This window comes from Mizuhopecten yessoensis, unplaced genomic scaffold, assembly GCF_002113885.1.
Source record: "Mizuhopecten yessoensis strain PY_sf001 unplaced genomic scaffold, ASM211388v2 scaffold9615, whole genome shotgun sequence".
Classification (NCBI taxonomy): Eukaryota; Metazoa; Mollusca; class Bivalvia; order Pectinida; family Pectinidae; genus Mizuhopecten; species Mizuhopecten yessoensis.
The window spans coordinates 878,196-902,288 of record NW_018408136.1 but is presented as its reverse complement, the minus strand read 5'-3'; the positions used below and the strand labels follow the sequence as shown (position 1 = coordinate 902,288).

The following is a 24,093-nucleotide window of genomic DNA, read 5'->3' as shown; positions in this document are numbered from 1 at the left end:
TTCGAGCGCTATCTTTTAAATCAATGTCCAACCATAATTTGTTATTGAATATGATGCTTATCACAGCAATCTTACACCTGATAACGAGGTGTTGTTAACTTACTGCTAGAAGTACAAATCACATACATCCACATCTAATATCTGACCTGATATCATGACAGTCCTAGATATTGGTCCAGATTTCAAAGATAACACTTATTATTTCTCGCTGAAAATATTAATAAATTTGTTGATGATGATATGTACCTATACTCGTATTGAAACCTACATTTTTGACATTGAATTGGAACATTTGTCAAATTCGAGATTTCAAAGGTTAACAGGTTCGGGGAAAGAAAAGGCCTGTGGTATCCCACTGCATAATCGTTAGAGGCGACCAATGTGCCCCTACAGAATCGGTGGTGGTTTCTTCACTTTCTTCTTTTTTGGGGAAATCAAAGAAATCAAAAATAAACCTGCTGTATCTCACTGTGTAACGTTACAGGTGACTAATGTTGGGGCTTTTATAATCGGGGGTTTTCTGCTATGTCTTCTACAAAGGGAACATAGCAGTTCCCACCATTGATCTGCTGCTTCCATTACAAAATCTCTTTCGTTTCCTATCTTTCCTGTCTTCTTTCTTTTCTATCCACTTTCTGTTTCAGGTGGTGACTCACTAGGCACCCGTCACTCTATGACCCTGGCTGTTGCGAGGACGTCAATGCCAAACAAACTGTAAAAGTTCCTCACTGAAAATGTTATAAATTTGTTGTTGATGATATGTAAATATACTCGTATTAGAACTACATTTTTGAAATAGAAGTGGAAAATTTGACAATAGTCTTTAATAGTGAGTCTACGTACCTGATGGTGAGACGTACCGCCGCCAACAGTACAAGGGAAATAACCTCGCCAAGAGACATACACCAAACTGAACTATGAAACAGTGATCAGTGATTTTTTACTATGTAACCTATACGAGTTAGAACACACATTTTAAGATATATTATAAACAACTCTTGATTACATTTATTTTATTCTGTATTTAATTCGTAACACTGATAATTTTGATTGAAATATCTCTTATTTACTGTGTTGTTGGCCCTAAATTACTCCCATTGTCGATTCGCTGTTAAACAATACACAAAAACAAAACAAGAAATAATTTGGTATTTTATTAACAATTTTGTATGCCGTAGCCACACATTTATTTATAGCTTGCGGTATACGCATGTCGACATAATTTATAAATTTAAAAAAAAACCATATTTTAAGACATATTTTGTCGAGACACATATCTCGTAAGTAGTTCACTCGGCCATTTATCATGATAAAACTCGGGTGTGACATCGACTAGCAATCAAAACATGTAATAGCTATATTGCTGATATTCGGAACCCGAAACAAAGCGTATTGCTGGGTAGACCTTATAAGTATAAGCCGTTAGTACATCACATGATCATTCCTGGAAAATGATTGGTCACCTATCTATTTTTTACCGTGCATATTAGTTTGTATCGAACCCCAGCTCACATGTGCTGACGTCATTTTAAAATTAATGCGAATTATATATAGATTATGTCGACTCATACTAAGGTTATGTCGACATCTTTTCAAATTTATGTCAACAAACGTAAATTGTTAACAATAACAGAAATATGTATATTTCAGTTATATATACAAAATACAAGTTAAGGTGTTTGTATCAAATCGGAAATAATGAAAACAATATAATACAGGTGTATAATATATATATATATATATAACCGTAAACACATACATACGAAGCATTTGAACTCCATTGCAAATCCATTGCAATATGAGAAGGCAGGAACAGGAACCGAGGAGATACCGTAACGAAACGAAAAATATCAGGAACCATAACGCCTATATTTTGGTCATACAAATATGTATCCTTATAATATTGAGTAACATAATAAACACAATGATATTATATAAGATAAGGCATTTGTCATTAAAAATAGGCATTTTCGAAAATATGATAAACAGACGGTGAGAAAACTGTCACCTCACTCGTGATGGTAGATTATCATATTTTATTCTTGTTGTTGGCAACTTGAACAGACATCCGAGTCGACCTCGCTTCGCTTAACAATTAGAATTACCTAACCCAACTAAGATGAACATGAAAGTCAACTACCAAGCGTTTACAACGTCATTAACGTGATGAAATGTGAAAGATGTATAGCTTTTCCTTTATCTAATTTGGATATAATGAACTTGTATATAAGCTATTAAAATAATACAAAGCGGATGTTACCGTATCAATTAGTAATACATTTAGGCTGTGTACTCATGAAAATAGTTCCCAAGACTTATTACATGTAAATCTCGTTTGCAACGAAACAGAATGCTACGAAAGTATCTCAAGTTTTGCTTGCCCCAACGTTTGGGGGCCCTGCAGTATCCGGATTTCCCCACTTGTGTCTTCCATTAAGGGGACACTGAGGACACCATAACTGATCTGCTTCAGCCAATTGTATATTTTAGATCTTTGCGTTTTCTCTCTGCTTCATATCAACTTTTTCGTTTCCAAGTGTCTTGCTTGACAATACCTCACTTTTGGCCTCAGTACTGTGCGTTCGCTCAAGTTGGGTAGGCAAATGGTTCGGTCCCCAGGCCAGGACATACCAGACTCCTTCAAAATGGTTGATGTGATTCCACGCTTAGCATTCAGGTTTTAGGGTTATCGCAACAACTATTTTACCCGTTGTCAGTATAATGTGATTTTTTTTAATGGTTTGCTTGGTGCCTTAGGCATGGTTTATTCAGTCAAGTAGCACTATAACGTCGGCTATTGTTATGAAATGGGACATCATCTAAAGTTCATTTATCAATCGACGCTACTTCGCCGTTGTTTTCTTAATTATAATATGATAAAATATATAAATAGGGAATTTTACTATGATTAAAGTCGTTTTGCATGGATTTCAATTTGAAGCTGGGATGACTTTTCACAGCTAGTACAAGTAAATTGAAGCTCAGCATTACTAATGTATTTAAATGAAATTTAGATATGTCAATTCGTAGCATTCAGTTTGGGTGCTAATAACTTATTTTATAGGGCCTGTTGAGCCTTAACGATATAGGTATTTGGTCATTAAGTGCATACTACGCACTATAATATAACTGATATACAATTGTGTATACTGATGAAAGGTGGTTTTTCAGTTCTATAAGCTGCGTATCTTGACATCTACAGTAAAAATACTGATCACTTCACTACCAAACCATTGACGGAAAGGACGACTGATTTAATTACTTTCGTTTCCTCATTTCAGACTACCCTGTTGATTGAATCTTCACGTCACAGCTGATTCGCTACACTCGTGCATACATTATAGTATTTGAATTCAAAACGTGCGTACAGCAGCAAAATGAACTATATTTAGTACATGAGAACTTTCTTTTTTGTATACTGAAGCAGTTTTATGTGGAGTTCATACTGCATTTTCTCATGTTTTAGAATAGCATAAATTCCTATCGTTGAGCTCAGATTTCGTATTTATGCATGTATGCTGACTGTGTTATATTACTTGTTATTTTTAAGATGATTCTTTGCGCAATTATCCTAGTCCTGTGAAGGTTATGATAATCGAACTATCTGCAAAATCTCAGATGTAATATTTACAAACAGATTTTTATTTACAAACAATCTATATGTTAACAAAACATGTTAACAAAGAGTTACCCCCCATTAACCACTTAAAATACTGTTTGATTGGTTATGATTCGGTCATATTTTTACTAACAGTTTTGGGGTTTTCTTACACAGGCATGTGTTATTTAGGAAATAACGTAGAACATTGCAACGTTCACACTTTAAAACAAATCAAAGCTACCAACATTACTCAAAAGATTAAAGATATGAAGATATTTATATAGTGTTCTTTAGAAAGACATTCTTTGTCAAACAGCGCTTTCAATACGAAAAACATCTGGAAATGTCCCTCGCAGTACTTCCAGAATAACTTTACAATCTTCCTTCAGCAATACTTGGCTCAATACGTTTGGTGATGCCCCAGTCATACCACTCCAACGGATACAGCATTGGTAGATTTGTTCTCGGAGGTTATGACGGTGCCTGATCTCCGCTACCTTAATATCTGTGTCAGCCTGTTCACCTTTAAGTCCCGAATCTAAACATATCATCAGACTATGTTATGCAAAAGAAATGGTAAGATCGCTTTGGTTTGAAAACCCTATTGTTGTATGTTCAGAGATTAGAATATAAAACGTGCTTTTTAACGTTAACAGTCCATTACTATCTTATTATTTCCCATTACGTAAACGTCGGTATACGTCCGTTAACACCTAACCCTTAGACAAGTGTTGTACAACATATGTCTACCTGCCTTAATTACGATATCCTGTCATCAACACATTTCATTTTGACAATTACTATATAACCTATTATAGGTTGAGTTCAATATATTTTCATATTTATCAATTACTCTTTATAATAAACAATTCCTGCAGAACCCGTATCTCGTGCATTCCCTTAATTGTTGTATGCAGCGTACTGTCATAGATAAACAACAAAACATGCACATGTGTTATTTTCTAATAAGAAGCTTATTATTATATGGATACCGTTTATCATTAGACGTTTCATTACCGCTTATTTAGAGATAAACCATATCCTTGTTCCTTACCTTCATAAAGTTGACGAATAATGCGTTGCCACGACTGAGCGGTAATTAACTTCTCACTCAATACCATCATTATTTTGACAACGTTGTCGCTCCATACGTCACTACTTCTCCTTAAATTCAGGACAGGGTTAGTTTGGGGTGGCTGGTGACCTGTAGGAGTAGGCGGATTTGGTAAATTGGTAGAGATCGGACTTCCTGGAAATGATGGTTCGAATGATCCTCCAAACCCGCATATATTTTTAATCATTTGGTACTCTTCCGTCCTGTACAAACATAACAAAAACGAATTTGTAAACAAGCAGCCAATAACAATAATGATTCATTTATGAGCTATTTTCAAGCAATACTATAATTATGTTAGAGTGTTAACTAGCATGTATTCCTCTGGGCTTTCAGTCTTTCGTACTGAAAACATTTCAACCCCTAATAATACAAGCGTATATTGATGATACAAACTGCATTAGCTACATAAAGTCATTTTTAATTTCTAAAATTATTTATCACATAACTACTCTGAGTCTATTATGGCGATGTCACATTTCAGCCAATCACAGAACTGGAAAAGTAGTATCAACAGTTTGACAGCGTGTTATACAAATATTTTTTTTTCTGTAATCTTGTTTCTGTAATTTACCAGCTAGTCTGATGATATGATCACTTTCACTCGTGAGATTCCCTCTAACTTTTCACAGCAAAACACTTTCTTATTCACTAACCAAAACAAGTGTGGTATGATAGGAAATACAGCAATATTTGTTATATATTTAGTTTATAGTATTTAATAAGTGAAAAAAAAGGTTTGTGATCTGAAGTATTCCTTTCCCACTGCAAGCAACAAACTAACGGATTCCATACGTAATTTTTAAGCTTACATCATTTCTCCTTTTTGCTTTTGCCACAATATTGATAGTTGTGTTTGCTTTATACGTGTTACATTTGTATACTTCAAATAAAGCCCCTTTTAATTCAATGAGAATATTTCAGTTTCATTTTTCTAAATTCGATGAAATTAAAATCGGTAATTAAGAAAGGTACGTTGAAAGTTTGGCAAAATGTGTGTATGTTTTTAGAAATGATTAATTAAATTAAAGCCATGCTGATTCGAACTGTCCTATACATACTAACAGGTATTTAGGGTTGGTACGATGACCCTTAAACATAATAGCAAAACATGTGTGACCAAACTTAAGTACCATGTCAGGAAAACAAGGTTATTTATCACCTTTGACAACGGTCAATACATTGCTGTTAACAAAGAAACAGTGTTTATTAGTTATATGTAGTGATTTTACAAGCTAATGATCACTTACGCTGGAAAAACTGTAGACACGTCTTGGGTAAGGCTTTGGTCTTGTACATTAAAACATGCCAGTTGTTCTTTATATAGGTACATTACCACCAAAACAACAGCAATGCTCACTACTATTGCTCCAATGATAATATATATGTACGTCATAGGAAGTCCGTCTGAACCTGGTAATAAATATACACGAGTTGTTAATATCAGTAAAATATTACTATTATCAATCTAATTTAACGCTTTCGTTCTCTTATTTCTATTTCATTATTTAATATTTCTGAATATTTAAGAATATACCGTTATTAACTAGTTTTGATCATTTTTTAGAAACACAAACACGACAAAGTTCAGAGAGAAATCATTGCGTTTTGTGATGGGATTCTACACCCATGAAAACATTTATTTTCTTTACTTAGCGAACATGATACCGTGCTAAGCACCACACTTACTTTGAGGAGGGACTATAACCTTGTAAGGTTCTTCCTTACAGATTCGATTGTGCGTGCCATTGCATTCAGCTATGACATTGAAACGTCCACAGTTCGTACAGATCTGACATTTGTCTGACGCCGACGTGGATGGAGAGTATGTCCTCCCTGCCAGACATCTCTCACATGTGGTGTTGAGTACCGATGTGCCTGAAAGAAAAAAAGCACAGTAAAGTTAGATGAACATTCCAAAAGGCAGATTATCCAATATGCTTACATTTTCTACTTAATCGTCAGATGGTAGGTTCAAATACACCATATTTTCGTCTGGAAAATGACGAACAAGTTCATTAACCCTGGCCCACCACATTGTAATAATTGCAACACAAAGTTACCTCGCAGAACAACAATTATGAATCGTTTATGTAAAGTTTATTTTAATAGTTACTATTATTTCAACTCTCATCTGACCATATATATCGGATTGATGAGCATGCCTGTTTATAGGACGTACAACACAAACAAATTCGTACAGATCTATGCAAAACCCTGTACTAACCTATATACGTTTTTTTTTTATAGTGTAATAAAACTTATCATACATATCTTTTTTGTAACTAAATAATTCTTTAAAACTGTTGGTCTGTTCACAAAGATATAGCTAACCAAAGCTACTGTTACTTTTTCAAGTTGACGTTAACTTGAGCATCCGTTTGATGTCATTTCCTTTTTCATGTTTTATCTACCTTTTGTTAGCCCGAATTACCTCTATGATGTTGATGGGCCGGTATAATCTGATAATATTATACTAACCTTTATACTTGACCCCGTATCCAGGACCACATGCTCCATAATCCATACACTTGGCATGGAACAAGTCTAGATGAGCATTTACGTTGAATTTTCCTTCAGGACAAGCACACTCCATATTCGTCTGGTACGTACAGTTGGTAACCGGAACAAGATCCACATGTTCACACGCTGATTTACATGGATCACAGGATGACGCTATGTTATATTGGGAACTATAGGTTCCGTTTGGACACAGTCGACAACGGGCATCTTCGTCCTCCTTGTCACAGTGAGCAACGAGGTAAGTGCCTGGTGCACACTTCACACATCTTATCCCCTGGTGAATGTACGTTAACTGAAAAAAAGATACGGAAAGAATTGTGTAAGGAATAGAGCAAATAACAACACAGGTACACCGCATGAAATACAATATGTTGTACAGCTGCAGGAACCGTAGCTCAACGTCCGATTTATTTTTGAAATTTAGGATTATCAGACTTTTCTCTCCAGCAGCTAATATTCTGTGTTACTCTCTTTACTGGAAAGTAATGTAAGTAAATATAAAACATCGTTATTGTCAATCATACCCGTTAAACCATGAAAGACCAAGAAATCCATCATCAATACTATGTGATTGATTTTTTACTTTATAAATACATCATAAGTGTAGCAATACATATACATATATATCATACTAGTTGAGGAAACTAATCCATACTATTCAACTAAGGATGATGCATCTTCATGCACTATGAAAAGGCATTCATGGTAACGAATATAAACCTACCTCATTTGTCTTTGAACGCAGGCGAACGCAGGAAAGCAGCAGTATAAGACACTGTAGAGTGTGTCCGGGCTGTCTTGCCATACCCCGGTCACTGAAAACTGTGTAGATATAAACAGAAATCGTATTATAATAAAATATAAGATTGTGCGTCTGTCTTGTCATACACTGATCGTTAGAGACTGAACAAAGGTAACCACAAGCCAGAATACACATTAACATTACAATGACATGTTATCGATTATTATTGAATACCGTTCATCACCAATGGAAGAACTGTCGATATAAACGGCCATTGCATTTTTTGGGGGTAAAAACTTCAAATCCAGCGTATTCATCCGTACTCAATTCAAATTATCAAACTTTATTTTAAAATAAACTAAATTGTATTCCAACTTTTTGTATTCGCATTTCATCATTCTTGGAAAATGCCGAAATAAATTTTGACAGTACCCAATTATCTCCTCGAAACGATAAATAGCCCAACAATTATTATCTACCAAAAAGATCCCACTAACCATAGTCACTTTTGCTTTTCAAGCGGTCATTTGTCTTTTTATGTTTCGTTTGTTTAATGTAATCTACTATTTATTCTTCTTTTAAAAATCTCATATAACGTATACTAAACTTGTATTTAGATTGAAGCCGCGGTCGCATCAGACGACCAAGCGCGTAGTTGACCATAGGTCATGTGAACGTAGTTGACCATAGGTCATGTGAACGTAGTTGACCATAGTTCATGTGAACGTAGCTGACCATAGTTCATGTGAACGTAGTTGACCATAGTTCATGTGAACGTAGTTGACCAGAGTTCAACCCTAGTAGTTGTCCCTTTTTGACCCTGCTTGACTGTAGTGTTAAACGTAGTGCCATGCTACTACGGTAAACTATGTCAAACTCGACGGTCCAGTAGGGTCAATTGCGGTGAACTAGGGTCAACTACGTTCAAATACGGTCACAGTAGGGTCTTTGCATCCAAACTCACCGAAGAGATATTTTGAACGTTTTTGAGCTAACCACGGCCGAATCATGGGTTTCTTGAAGTTCAAATTACGTTGAACTACGCTTAACACGTTTAACTAAGGTCAACTACGTGCGTGACCGTAAGATGTGAACGCGGCTTCAGCATCCACACATACAACAACAATTATACATCATTCAAGCGAGATTCAATCCCAAACACAAACATGTATACATAAACACGCATTACGCCAAACAATAGAACACAAACAATGTATTAGATGGAAATTACGGAGAAAACTCTCCCCAATTGAAAGATGGTTAAAATCTTTCAGCTCAACTCTTTCCACTTCGTAGATTCCTCGTTGTAAAAATGACAAACCAGGAAACGCACTAAACTTTTTATAGATAAATAAACTTTAATTATGTCACAACATCTCACTGACTTTTACGAAATGCATCAACATGATACGTCTTCCACTGTAGGTAACGTCTAATCATTATGTTGTGTCTATTTATAGATCGCTGTTAGTTTGTAGATTATACAGGTGCAATGACACTCAATTATATGTCATATGTGAAACATATGTAATTATATTTTTAATACTCATGTAAATCAATACATAATGATATCAGAACAAAATTGATCATGAAAACCAAAATTCAGGGCTGACAGTAGTGGTGAATGCGGCATAACAATTTTGTCAAAATGGCGACGCTTTATGTAGTTTGGGACGACATCAGTGAGACAGCCGGACCATTTGCTTTAGCCGAACTATTGAGATCCCTACACCATTTACATTATTGTACACATGTGTGAGTTTTGTACCTAAACATGTTAACAGACCGATATTTTACCAGACATTATTGATTGACAAAGATTTCGATACAACACAGTCCACAGGACAGGTGATTTTAGTACTGGCTTGTAGTAAATGGTAACACTTCACGTATCATGTTATTGGTAATTAAATAGTACATACCTTTGTGTTAAAATAGAAACCGTTGTACCACTTTAGTACTTTTTGATAATCCAATCGCACGCTTGGTCGTGTGATATAGGAAAAGATGTGTCGTATGTTTAGGTGTAAATCGTACACCTGTAAATACCTACAGGTATTTCCACTGCTGTGTATCTACACTGTTTTAACTACACATAGCTCTACCCGAGTTCAGCAATGCATGCGTTACCTTCACTTACGTAAACAGCACTATTACATGTATATCTATAGATAAAGAGTAGGCGCGCGGTTCAAATTACCGTAGCATGCTTTAAGCATATGTGTATGACACGCACCATTTTTCATTACAAGATTTTTATGAGTAGTTTTAAGAAATATTGGCCCTTTTTTCAAAATTGATTTCATCTCGTGTAAAAACATGTTTTACTGGTAATATTAAACTCCTCACGTGTGTACTACCACCAGTCAATGTTCACTAGATATACAACTATATTCGGTACGGTACAGAGGCATCGTCACTGTTATTTGTAAGTGTGGTATTGATATGTCTTCTCATGTCCTCACAAACCTTTAAATCCACGAAAAGAATAGCTGTATTGTTAATGTTATAAATTATTCCAAGCTTATCCTTGGATGTAAGCTTCGAATGGCTACGGTAACGGAAGCCCAAACTACATCGGTAATTAAGACATTCGGATTTGTGTAAGTATCGACATTCATATTCCTAATATAAACATTGTATTTATATCCACGAGTAATCATTATTTATATAGTACTGAGTTTGTTACCTACACCAGATGATGATGAGTTGATAACAGTATTACCTTTACGTTTAAAAATACTCAACTCGCAATTCGGTAATAAATAAAAGATGTTTTGCATTCTGTTGTATTACTAATGTGTATAAGTACGGGTTATTATGGTGTGAGTAGGTCTATACTGGTATGTATGTGTGCATGCAAGTTACTATCAGGGTGTGCAGGTGGATCGGTGATTGTGTGAGGGCGTGAATGAATTGAAAGCTGTATTAAATACTTTGTGCCTGTTATTTATGTATTACTGTCGCTGGGATTTGTGACTGTCACTCGTGTCGTCCATGTTGTTTATTTACTTTCCTATTTCCGTCACTGTCCAGAAGCTAGACTTTAGCTGATTGACTCACGACTCCAACGTGTTAGCTTGGCTGTCATTGGCTGCCGGTTAGTATAAACGCGGCAATACACGTGCAAATCTTCAGTTAGGTAGTAGCTCTGAGAGCTGAATCTAACTCGTCTATCTTGTCTGTCCTTCTCTTAACGGGTCTGTTTCTATAAGGTGGGTGTTTGAATGTCCCGGGCGAAGCCAAGTAGCTGACCCGCTATGTTAATTATGTGTCCCAGCGGTGTTCTTGTGTTCATGTTTGTTTACTTCTATCTTCTCTGATAAAGTCTATTAAATGTTATTTGGGACTTGTTCATTTGTACGTTAGGAACCACGTGGAACCCTAGAATAGAATCTGGGTTGGCTATACAATGACTGAGGTCACTCCTCCTTCAAATGGTGCCGTGACAAAATTCTGGGTTACCTCCAGGTGGTTTACACGTGTTTTCATGTTTACGTAGTTGGAATATTTTTCAGTGTGTTATATGTTGTATTTTTGTTTTGTTTATTACTTTTATTAATAGTTTGGGCGGGAACCTATATTAATTTCGTAAATTTATCATGGAACCCCATAAACCATCTTTTAGCGGAGCATTAGGTCGAACCTTTGGTGTTGGTGCTAAACCTAAGACTCCGAGAACGTCTATAACAACAGATATTACGGATAGTGGGAGACATTCTGATACTAGTGTTGGTAATTATACGTTCCCTGGCACTTATGAAGAGATGTTTGTGGCAAGCGGTGTGGGCCGTGGGTGTGGTATATTGGCACGAGATGGAAGCATGTCGCGTCCGACTTGGAAAGGTCATAGGTCATTTGAGGCCCCGATAAGGCATACAGCTAACGTAAGTTCTACACACGTGCTAACAAGTCCGCTATTAACCCCTAGTACATTTAAGAATGTTTCATTTGAAGAACGTGTAAAACTTAATATGTATTCTACACCAATTACTAGTTTCCATAGGACTTCAGCTAGGGATTATCGGGTGCCTGATGAATTGTCCTCCTACCGAGAGGTTCCCTGCTGTCCTACATATTCTCTGACAGTAACCACTTCAGGTTTTCCTCCTGTTTATTCAAGCTCAGGTGTTAGGAATCCAGCCAGTATTACTAGTACTGCTGTGACATGTTCTTCTTGGTCAGACGGGGCTGTATCTGGACCCTAGCCTACTTCAGTTATAGTAAATAATACTCCATCAGTAGTCTCAGTGAAGAGGTGAGAGAAAGAGCCCCAAACATATGATGGAACAACCAGTTTCCGAGAATTTTTAATACATCTTGAGCAAATTTCTGCTTGGAATTGTTGGTCTTATTTAGATAGGGCTCAGCAGATTACTATGTGTCTGCGTGGTGCTGCTCAGAGAATACTTTCAGAGCTACAAGCTAGGGATATGACAGATTTTGGGTCATTGAAACATGTCTTTGGGAAAAGATTTAACACCCCTGGGAGGGAGGCAGCTTACAAATCGGAGAGAGGGAGAAAGTTTAGTTGATAATGGGGAAGTAATCAGAATTGCTGCTCGTAGGGCGTATCCAAGCAAGCATGTTAACCTGTTAGAAGGGGATGTAGTAGATCAGTTTATAGATGGTCTCAATAACTATGAATTAGGCCGTCATGTACAATTTTGTCACCCTACTACACCTGACCAGGCGGTGAGTGCCGCCATAGAATTTGAGTATTTCAACGCCAGGCAGGTGGGCAAAATTCCTGTTAGAAAACCACGAGATTTAAATCCAGAGTTCCCTGATTTTGCTCAGGCCGTACAACAAGGACCCAGTACGGGTGATGTTGCATCTGAGTCTGATTTGAGTGCTCTAATTCTAGAACAATTTAAAAAGTTAAACCGAAAGTTAAACACAAGAAAGAAAAACTTTGGTAGCAAAACTTTTGAAAGGTTGCCCCTGTCTCTGGCAACACTCCAAGGTCTACAGGGTATTCCAGGTATAGATTTCCTATCGAGACATGAGAGGAATTTGAGTTTTGGGGATAATACTCTGCAGTTAGGAGGCCACAAGGTTAAGTTGAACACACAACCTGTAAGTCGGTGTGCCCATATTAGGGTATCAGAACCAGTGTCTATTCCTAAACATTCTGAGTGCTATTTTGCTGGATATGTTGATGGAGAAATAGATAGTGAGCTGGGTATTATTGAACCTACCAAATTGGTGTCTAACCAAGGCCTACTGTTGGCAAAAACATCGATAGCCTCTCAGGAGGGAAGGGAAATAACTGAATCTAACTGCAAGGGAGGTGAAGATCCAATGCAACACTTTTGTAGGCAGCGTGCATTCTGTCGAGCAAGTACATGAGATTAGTGAGGAGAAATCGGTAGATAGTTCACATCTTCCTCCGCATTTACAGGATGTTCTAAAAAGAAATTCTGATGAGTTAACCCCCAGTCAAACGTCCGGGGTCAGGGATTTGTTACATGAGTATCAGGATAACTTTGCAGGTCCTGATGGAACTTTGGGGAATACAAACATTAGTTGAACATACCATAGATTCCCAGGAAGCTCTCCCCATAAAGATACCTCCTAGAAGGATATCCCCTGGTCAAAAGGTAGTTGTTGAAAAAGAATTAAATAGTATGCTTGAGAGAGACGTAATTCGACCCAGCTCCAGTCCTTGGTCTGCCCCTGTTGTGCTTTGTTCCAAGAAAGATGGTTCGGTGCGTTTTTGCATTGACTATAGAAAACTAAATTCAGTTACCAGAAAGGATGCGTACCCCCTTCCAAAAATAGATGAAGCAATAGAAACATTATCAGGAATGAAATGGTGTTCTACGCTAGATTTAGCAAGCGGGTATTGGCAATGTAGTATGGATCAAAACAGTAGAGCAAAAACAGCTTTTGCATCCCATAAAGGTCTTTACGAGTTCAATGTAATGCCATTTGGCATTTGTAATGCCCCTGCAACGTTTTCGCGCCTAATGCAGTTGGTTTTAGGTGGATTACAATGTTCCAAGTGCCTTTGCTATCTTGATGATGTACTCTGTTTTGGGTCCTCATTTGAGTCAGCCATGTCTAATTTGAAGTGTGTGTGTGTGAGTGCTTTCGTACAGAAAACCGTAAACTTAAACCCAAAAAGTGTACCCTTTTCCAGACCCAAGTCTCTTATCTTGGCCATGTCGTTTCAGAAGCTGGTATCAGCTGTGACCCCGATTAGGTTAAAGCGGTCAAGGAGTGGCCACAACCTGGTTCCTCATCAGAAATTAGAAGTTTCCAGGGCTTGGCGGGTTATTACAGGATGTTTATCCCCAATTTTTCAGACATATCGGCTCCCTTAACAAAATTAACCAGGAAGGGAAAGTATTCCAATGGGATGAAATATGTCAAAAGGCATTTCAAAAACTTAAAGATCTGCTAGTGTCTGGTCCTATTCTCTCATATCTACAAAGTACGGGTACTTCCATATTAGATTGTGATGCTAGTAGTGTTGGAATGGGTTGTGTTCTCAGTCAGGTTCAGAATAGCGAGGAAAGGGTCATTGGGTACGCCAGTAAAACCCTCAGTAGAGCACAGAAAAATTATTTCACAACTCGTAGAGAGCTACTTGCTGTTGTCACCTTCTTAAGGTATTTTAGGCACTATATTGGGGACACCCACTTCCTCATACGCACTGACCACGCTGCTTTGACCTGGTTGAAAACAATTCAAAGAGCCAGAGGGTTTACTAGCTAGATGGATAAGCGTAGTTGATATGTTCGATTATGAAATTCAACATAGACCAGGTAGACAGCACGGAAATGCTGATGGGCTGTCCCGCAGACCCAGGAAGCAGTGTGGTAAACAAACATGCCCTGACTGTATAACTGCTACGGTAAATGTTGTCTCTTCCTCAGAAGACGAAGCTAACATGTCTGAGGGGAAAAGTCAGCAAATATTTACCAACTGGTTAGATTTATGGGGTATAGAAAAAAAAGAAAAGAGCAGGACAGTGACCTTTATATAGCCAAGTTTAAGCAACGTAAGGCTGTTAGGTCTACAAAGCCAAAACGGGACGAAATGCCGTGCATACATCGTTCACACACCGTCCACACATCGTCCACACATGGTGCGTACAACTGTGCGATTTAGCAATCGTTCGCCCCATTGTGCGCTTCTATCCGCACAACTGTGCGATTTGGTATCATTTGTAGATCAAAATTACGGAATGACAAAAATACGGAAGGCTTGTATGCGATAATGTACACTGTGTATATATCTGTAATTTCTCATCACAATAATCAAGATTATACAACTTCACAATGCGTGTTACACAGTATTACAGCGACCGTTAGGCTGTCAAGAATGGGTTTGGCTCCAAGGTAACAGAACAGGTAAATAACAATTTTATGAGTGTCCGGAGTTTTACCTGACCAGTGCCTGACACACAGAGCTGATATGCGATACCGTTTGACCGTAATGAATAGTATTTGTTATTTGCATTCGTTTGCCTATAGCTCCCCTTCACCTGGATTTTCACACCCCCGGCCTTACCCGACGAGTTACGTAAGTGCCCCAGGCGGGGAGAAAACTACGGTCCAGGTACATGTACAAAGTGGTTATGTTTACCTGTATACGGGATTGTGTTGTAATTTTACATGTGTCGATTAAGTTTGTTTAAAAACACAGAAAACACAATTTCTAAATATAAGAATGTATAGACAGAAAGATAAGTTTATAGATGTTGCTAGAATATAGAAACATACGTAAACATCAGGTTTATTTGTTTAAACACGAAACCGTATAAATTGTTAAGGCATTCCTCAATTTACACCAACCACGATTGTTATCGCACAACGTCCGTCCATCGTGCGCACAGATGTGCAGAAGCAATGATCGTCCAGCTTGTTATCGTTCGCCCATCGTGCACACACCTGTTTACACACCGTGCACACATCGTGTAACGTTGTGCGATCCCACAACTGTACAAGACATTGGGTCAGACGGTAATACCCTTTACTGAGTACTTCCCCCAGTGAGTTTACGAGAACAGATTCTGTATCAGCTCCATGATAGTCAGACTGCAGGCCATTTGGGGAGGGATAAAACCCTGTCTCAGATAAAGAGAAGGTAGTATTGGCCTGGCCTGTCTTATGATGTTGGGAGATGGTGCAGGAAATATGAAATTTAGGCCCGACGTAAACCTGGTCCTGGTATGGGAAAGGCTCCTTTAGATCCCACCATAGCTCAAGTGTTCCGTCCTCTAGACAGGATCTCTATTGATATACTAAGTGGTATACCTGTTACTGCCAATGACCATTCTTGTATAATGGTAGTATGCGACTACTTTTCTAAATGGGTCGAGGCCTATGCCTTACTTAATCATACAGCTGTAACTGTAGCCGACAAACTGTGTTCTGAGTTTATCAGTAGATTCGGGGTTCCTTTTCAAATTTTGACGGACCGTGGAGCCGAGTTCGAGGGAAAGCTATTTACCCTTCTATGTCAGAAATTAGGTGTAAAAAAGAAAAATATTTGTGCCTTTCGACCAGCACAGAATGGTCTGGTGAAACGGTTCAATAGAACCCTTATTCAAATGTTGTCGACCTTTGTGAACGCTGAATACGACGATTGGGACGATCACCTACCCTACGTCCTTATGGCATATCGAGCTACTGCTCAAAAGAGCACTGGGTGTAGCCCTAATTTGGTTATGCTGGGAAGAGAAACAACTTGTCCTTTGGACATTGTTGTCTGAGTTCCCTCCCTTGAACAATACCCTGTTTGCCACAACCTGTATGTTAAGTGGCTCCAACATAGCATGTGTACAACTTTTGACTTTGTTGCTAAACATCTGAAAGTCTCAGCTGAAAGGCAGAAAAAAACACTATGATCAGGGGTTAAAACCACGGAAATATGAGGTTGGTGATTTTGTCTGGAGATGGTATCCACCCGCTTTATCTTGTAAGTTAGGGAAAGGATGGACAGGGCCATTCAAAGCTGTAGGTGTACAATCCCCACTGACATATTGGATACAGATTAAACACAGTGGCCGTTCTACAACGGTACATGTAGACCAATTGAAACCTTATGAAGGGGGCTCCATTCCTGTGGCTTGGGGGGAAGAAGGCAATACAGAAGATGAGCTCATGTCTGACATGTCTGTAGCTCCCCAAGCCAACCATGACGTTGAACTTGATATTGACCTTGACATTGACCATGACCTTGACCGTGACAGTGACTTTGACCGGTTGGAAGTATCTCCCCCTCCTACCCCTCCTGTTGTAGTACAGTCGATTTGGAAGAAAAATCCGGCCCAAGGTCCAATTCAGCCCCACCCTGTAGTTTACAGATACCGTCTGTTGTGTTTGTCTGGTCTTTCGTTTTGTGGCGTTCTTGTGTTGTGTATCAGGAAATTAAACTGAAATAATAAAAGTATATAATTTATGTCTTGGCTATGCTACAAATAACACTAGTATACTCAGTAAGTTTCAACTAATAATGTTGGATGAGAAGGCCTAGAGTCTGAAATAAATATTACGACAAGTATTATTACATGTATATCCAGTTAAGGATGTACTCTTCTGAGGTTTCAGTCACGTTCAAGTTTCGTTTTGATATGGTGTAACGGTTTTTTGTAATATTTATCAAATTAGGATAGGTTTTATAGCAAACACACATCTGAAAAACATGTCAAAAAACTGACCAATTTTGCGGCCATTTTGAAAAAGTGTATTTATGTGAATTTCTTGCGCTTCACAAATCGCAAAATTTCACCTTTTTTGACACTAGATTGATCACTTAAATTGTCAATGTGTCACCATTTTTAAATGTAGCATGTTCAATTTTGCTGTACAACTTTATAATGTTCAATATGATTAAAATAAGATGCAAAAAAATTGGAACGTTATATATTATTGTTTTTTTTTTACATATTAGGGTAACTGAAGCACTTTTGATTTTTGACCCCGAAAAAGGTGAAAAATAACACAAATAATAATGGGACAAAATAAAGAAGCACACCGACCCCCCAATTTTGTGGCTGTTTTAGAAAGAGAAACACATTTTCTTTTGATTCATTGAATACCAAAACAACTTTAATACAGGATTTTTTTTATATCAAGCGTTTAATCTGCAAAAAATGGTGAAAAAATATGCATTTTTAATTAAAAAATAAGGGGTAGGGGTAACTAAAATCGCATTTTTGAGTTAAATGAATAAGATTAAGAAATTTTACTTCTATAATTTAAAAAAAAAAAAAAAAAATTACCAATTCTACAAACATTCATACATATCTGATAACACACTTGGAAGAAATTGTATGAATTTGTTCTGCAAATGGTCAAAGTCCGAAAATTCACCTAAAATCACCTATTGTGTTAAATTGGTATCTTTGACCGATCATAGCACAAAAACGAACACACTGACATATATATTTGTTTGCATTTTCTATTATGCCATTATCTCCTTTTTCCAAAAATCAATATAAGAAAAAAAGTTTAATACAGGAATTTTTTGACTTATCAGAGGTGTACATCCTTAAGTATAATTAATAAGGTTAAACAAGAAGGCCTAGGCCTGGTATTTTATTGTTTGAATTTTACTACACTACTAAGAAGGCTGTGAGCCTGATCCAAATTAAGAATTATTAATTTTAGCCAAATGGATATTTTGGATCTACTTGTGAGCGAGGAGGAGATCGCTCTGATTCAGAAGGACACCCGATCCGTTTGGGTAGAGGGAGGGGTGGCATGTCCTGTACCCGAATGTGGAGTCAGAAAAATGAAGGTATACTTGGGTATGCTTCGCCATTGGGCTGAAATACATGCGAGGACAGTGCAGAGGGTACGGTGTCCTCGCTGCTGTTTTTTCCATGTAAGGAAGAACCATTTGTTCGCCATGTGCGGCATGTGCATAAAGTTGAGGCGGCAGAAGTCGTGAGGCTGGTAGCCCAAGGGGAGAGGGTGCCTAACAACAGATACATTTCTACAGGGATTATAAGCATCCCCATCCGTTCGTCGGTGACCCCAGGGTCGGAGATACTTTCCATTGATGACAGTGAGCTCCTAGCTTACGTCGATGATGCGTGGCATTAGGAAAAAAAGAACTATAAAGTTATATATTGTTTTGTTATTTTGTTGAAAGGCCTTATCTTCTCCTATACAGGTACTTGGACATATCATTGTTATTGTTATGTTATGTAGAGATTTCATTCGTGATTTATAGTATATATTTTTGATAACACAATATTTTTGATAATTTTATTTTTGCTAAATGTTGGAAAGTTTAGGTTTTGTTGTAGAGATGTTATACATGTTTAAATGAGATTATCGTAGCATATGTCCACATGAGATTAATCGTAGTATATTTATATATTTATGATAGACGGTGTTTAAACGTCAACCTATTATGTATATTGTTGCATACTTATGTAGATAAAAAAGTAGCTATTTTTCTAAAAGAAAGGGAAGTGTGTAGAAGTACGGGTTGTTAGGGTGTGTGTATGCCCAAACTGGTATGTATGTGTGCATGCAAGTTACTATCAGGGTGTGCAGGTGGATCGGTGATTGCGTGAGGGTGTGAATGAATTGGAAGCTGTAATAAATACCTTGTGCCTGTTATTTATGTATTACTGTCGCTGGGATTTGTGACTGTCACTCGTGTCGTCCATGTTGTTTATTTACTTTCCTATTTCCGTCACTGTCCAGAAGCTAAACCTTAGCTGATTGGCTCACGACTCCAACGTGTTAGCTTGGCTGCCGGTTAGTATAAACACGGCAATACACGTGCAAATCTTTAGTTAGGTAGTAGCTCTGAGAGCTGAATCTAACTCGTCTACCTTGTCTGTTCTTCTCTTAACGGGTCTGTTTCTATAAGGTGGGTGTGAATGTACAACGTTACTTGTGTTTGTGTATGTCCCGGGCGAAGCCAAGTAGCTGACCCGCTATGTTAATTATGTGTCCCAGCGGTGGCCGTAGGTAAGGGCCCTCGTCGTGTTCTTGTGTACATGTTTGTGTACTTCTATCTTCTGTTATAAAGTCTATCAAATTATATTTGGGACTTGTTCATTTGTACGCTAGGAATCACGTTGAACCCTAGACTAGAACCTGGGTTGACTTATACGATGACTAAGGTCACTCCTCCTACAAATGTATTACTGTCTTCTAAATTCTTTGTTATGTTCAACATATATATTGTTAAATATCATTTCAACAATAGAAATAAGAAAAAATGAACCACATATTAAAAAACATTTATGTAGAAAGCAAAGCTGAGTAAACATATGCTGTCATATGTATCCGCAGAATACCGCGTGGATTGATATCCTGTATACATAAATAATACATAATAATTAGCCTCGAATCTCTGATCTTGGCTAACCATATTTGACTTCAGTGAGACAGAAAGCTCAGAATTCCACCCGGTCACATTATACTGACAACGCATGAACCAGTTGCAGGGATAGCAACTTCCATGTGTAAGGACTTTGATATGTCCCTGCATGGAGACAGAACCCAGTGCCTTCCTCACCTTGGCGAACGCTCAACACTTTTGTTGAGGCACTGCCAAGCTAGGAAATAAAAGGAAGTTGGAGGTAGAGAGAAAGATCCCACATATTGCAATGGGTGCAGCAGTTTCATGTTTGTTGTCTTTGTGTACCCCAAGTAGAGGGCAAAAAACAAATCCCCAATCTGCAGGGGGTTTCAACATAAGCTGTTTCTTACGATAATGTAGTTGATAAAAATCGGTGTATTCTTTTCTCGATCCACGACTTGCATGGGTTCTTCGGCATTGTATTTCAGTGAGATAGTAATAGAAAGTCGGCATCAGTTCCGCGCTATCACAACAAGGCAAATTCACCAACATACTCAGTCTCCGGAACACATACACACATGCATGCATACACAGCAGACATGGAGGCTCCTCCTTAAATGACCTGAGATGTTGACAGGACGTTTAATCATATACAACCAACATTTCACGTCCTCATTCAGTCATATTTTACCCATTTGTATTTATTCAAATGCGGGGACTAATCTCAATGTGTAGCATGTTACGATCCATTTACAGTAAAGCACTTGTTATTAGATTGCAATGACTTTCAGCCAACACGAGAAAAGTTTTATAGCAATATAACTAATCTCAAATCTCTTAGAAGCGGTAAATATCACAACAATTCTAACCTACTTGAAATATGTTGCTCTGTTCCAAAAGATATACCTTACCATAGTCATTTTTGGTTTTTGAAGATGACATTTGTTCTTGTATCTTTTTGTTTGTTTGATGCCATTTCCTTTTGTTGTGTTTTATGTACCTTTTAAGACCTCTTCTGTGTTGATGGCCATTAAACACTCAATAAATAGATAAATTATCCGAACCAGAGCAACAGAGAAACTGTGTACATAATGTACCTGTTTATTGGTGGGTTTTTTGTGTACATGTTTCTTTATAATTTAATGGCTGATTGTGGCTGCAATATACATCGCTTTTAAGACTACCGGTTTTGAAGTATTTAGATGCCCGTTTGTCTCAATAATCTTTTCATGTCAACACGTGACCCTGGCTGTTGCGAGGACGTTAAACTCCAATGTAAAACGTTTCAGATCTATTTTATGACATGAATTATTTTGATGTTTCTGTTTGAACGACATTCCTCAATTGCTATGATTATCAAAATGAAACCTTGATGTATACACAAAGAAAGGGCACCCCCTGATATACTGATTTATAGTATGTTACTACACATTTCAATTTAAATGCAAATATTGATTTTAACAAGACCATTGTTCCATTAAAACATGTGATCACACAGGTGTGACCGGTAATTAAGATATTGAGGTATTATGCACGTGAACCATGCCTCCCATGAAATTTCAAAAATGCAGTATGCCCACGTTTCAAATTTGGGTATTTAAGTGCGGCGTTTTGAACAAAATATTCATTCTCTGTGAACATGGTACGAAGACGAATATCGGAGGCCCAAACTTGGCAAATTATCGGCATGCGGTCAACAGGGATGTCCTTTAAAGCTATTGGACGTCAGATGGGCTATTATTATACTGTAGTCAGCCGGCTTGTAAGAAAACACATCCAAACCAACACCGTCAAAAACTTGCCAAGATCCAGTAGACCGCCCGTAACATTGTATGATATATAACCCCTTATAGACATATATCAACCAGAACAGTGAGGAACCGGTTGAAATCAGCAGGACTGAAGTCAAGGAGGGTAATTAGACGTCCCATGTTACCTGATCGACAACAAAGATTGCGTTTGTCATGGTGTTTAGCGCGACGTGATTGGAACTTGAGGACCTTGAGCAAGATCCATTCGTCAGACGAGAGCCGGTTTCTGCTGCATGTAACAGATGCACGAATGAGAGTTTGGATACAGAAAAAACAGCATATACCCCAAGGAACTTCAAACTAACTTCCCGTACGGTGGAGGCTCTGTAATGGTATGGGGGTGCATCTCTCATGATTGCAAGTTGGACTTGGTGACCATACAAAGACACCTGAATGGTGATCAATACATCAGAGAAGTTCTTCAGCCAGTTGTTGTCCCCCATTTTGATAACCATCCATTAGCTGCAAGACCTGTGTTTATGGATGACAACGCCAGGCCGCATCGTTCAAGGGCCGTAACCGCCTAACTTCAAGGCGAAGCAGTGACTTCTCTTCCATGGCCAGCCATGAGCCCGGATTTGAATCCGATAGAGCATGTTTGGGACATGTTAGGCCGTCGTGTACAGGCAGTCGAACCTCCTGTACAAAACTTACGTCAGTTGGAAGCAGCATTGCATCGGGAATAGCGACAGCTACCACAGCAGGAAATCCGACGCCTGACTGGAGGGATGAGACGCAGGGTTGAGGTCGGCATCCAAGGACGTGGTGGTTTCACTCGATATTAAACTTTGAACCATGAATGTCGTTAAGTGACTTAAAATTGAAGTTTTCTAAGTGAAATGACAATCTTATCGGGCATTGTAACCTAAGAAGGTCAATACTTAAAATGCACATGTTTTAGTGTAATAACTGCGCAGAACACCGTGTTAGCACTGCAATGAGACAGACCACCCGTCGTATAAATGTACCACTTTTGTGAAATTACTGATCATATTGCACGGCAATGCCTCTAAGCCTCAAATATAACATTAATGTCATTTGCCCAGTCAATTTTAAACGGAATTCAAACAGAACATCGACAATGCGAAATTGATAAGTATAGGAAATATGCAGGCGAGCTTCAGGGATGCATGTACAAAGTTTGAAACGCCAGCAGAAACAGTGGGTGATAAAGAGTCTGGGATCGACAACGACAAAATGAACGGAAGCTGTCGATGATGCACTTCTAGGTAACTGAGCATGTGCAAACCTATTTTATTTTGTTAAACACATTTGTCTTTTCAGCTGATGATAGAAAGTACATTCACGCTTTATACACGTAACTTTATCGGAAAACAAGCACTTGCATTTATTCAGAATCATTAACATCTTCCAAAGAACACTTCAAAGACAAAAGTCTCTTGGCATTATTTATCAATATGAAGAAATCCTTAACTGATTTAACGGAAGCTGTCGATGATGCACTTCTAGGTAACTGAGCATGTGCAAACCTATTTTATTTTGTTAAACACATTTGTCTTTTCAGCTGATGATAGAAAGTACATTCACGCTTTATACACGTAACTTTATCGGAAAACAAGTACTCGCATTTATTCAGAATCATTAACATCTTCTAAAAAACAATTCAATCATCGTTATTAGTTAGTACTTTAGTATGAATTCTCCTTATAGTACCCTCTAAGCCCGTTTCTCTTTATTCAAATCAACCTGGGAACAGAAATATTGCATAAGGTTATGTTACGATAGTTATATTTTTTGCTTGTAATGTATTGTGTATTCAAAACGACAAGAATGTGTGTAACATCCGACTCACTTACACTGTGTTGTCGGTCGACAGCTTGGTACTGTATATTTTTACTTCCTACTGAGATACTCAGATATTGCGCTATTTGGTCGTAGCGAAAGTTATCGTCAGCTCTCCCAAAAGAGAAACTAACCACGCTGGACGTTGGCGTCATTATCAACTACGTAAACGCTCGTTCGTTAGCATTATGAGATATATAGGTTTTTCCGTACCTAA

At 37.9% G+C, this 24,093-nt stretch overlaps 1 protein-coding gene across 1 annotated transcript; it reads right to left on the bottom strand.

The window, feature by feature from the left end:
• Nucleotides 1–1,139: 1,139 nt before the first annotated feature.
• On the bottom strand, nucleotides 1,140–10,133 carry LOC110458482 (tumor necrosis factor receptor superfamily member 5-like). Its single transcript, XM_021510200.1, has 7 exons — nucleotides 9,903–10,133; nucleotides 7,963–8,060; nucleotides 7,197–7,530; nucleotides 6,405–6,593; nucleotides 5,966–6,128; nucleotides 4,656–4,918; nucleotides 1,140–4,139 (listed from the first exon to the last, which is right to left on the bottom strand). Exons 2-7 carry the CDS (start codon nucleotides 8,041–8,043, stop codon nucleotides 3,910–3,912), a joined length of 1,260 nt encoding a protein of 419 aa, XP_021365875.1. The 5' UTR covers nucleotides 8,044–8,060; nucleotides 9,903–10,133; the 3' UTR covers nucleotides 1,140–3,909.
• Between the last annotated feature and the right edge of the window lie 13,960 nt (nucleotides 10,134–24,093).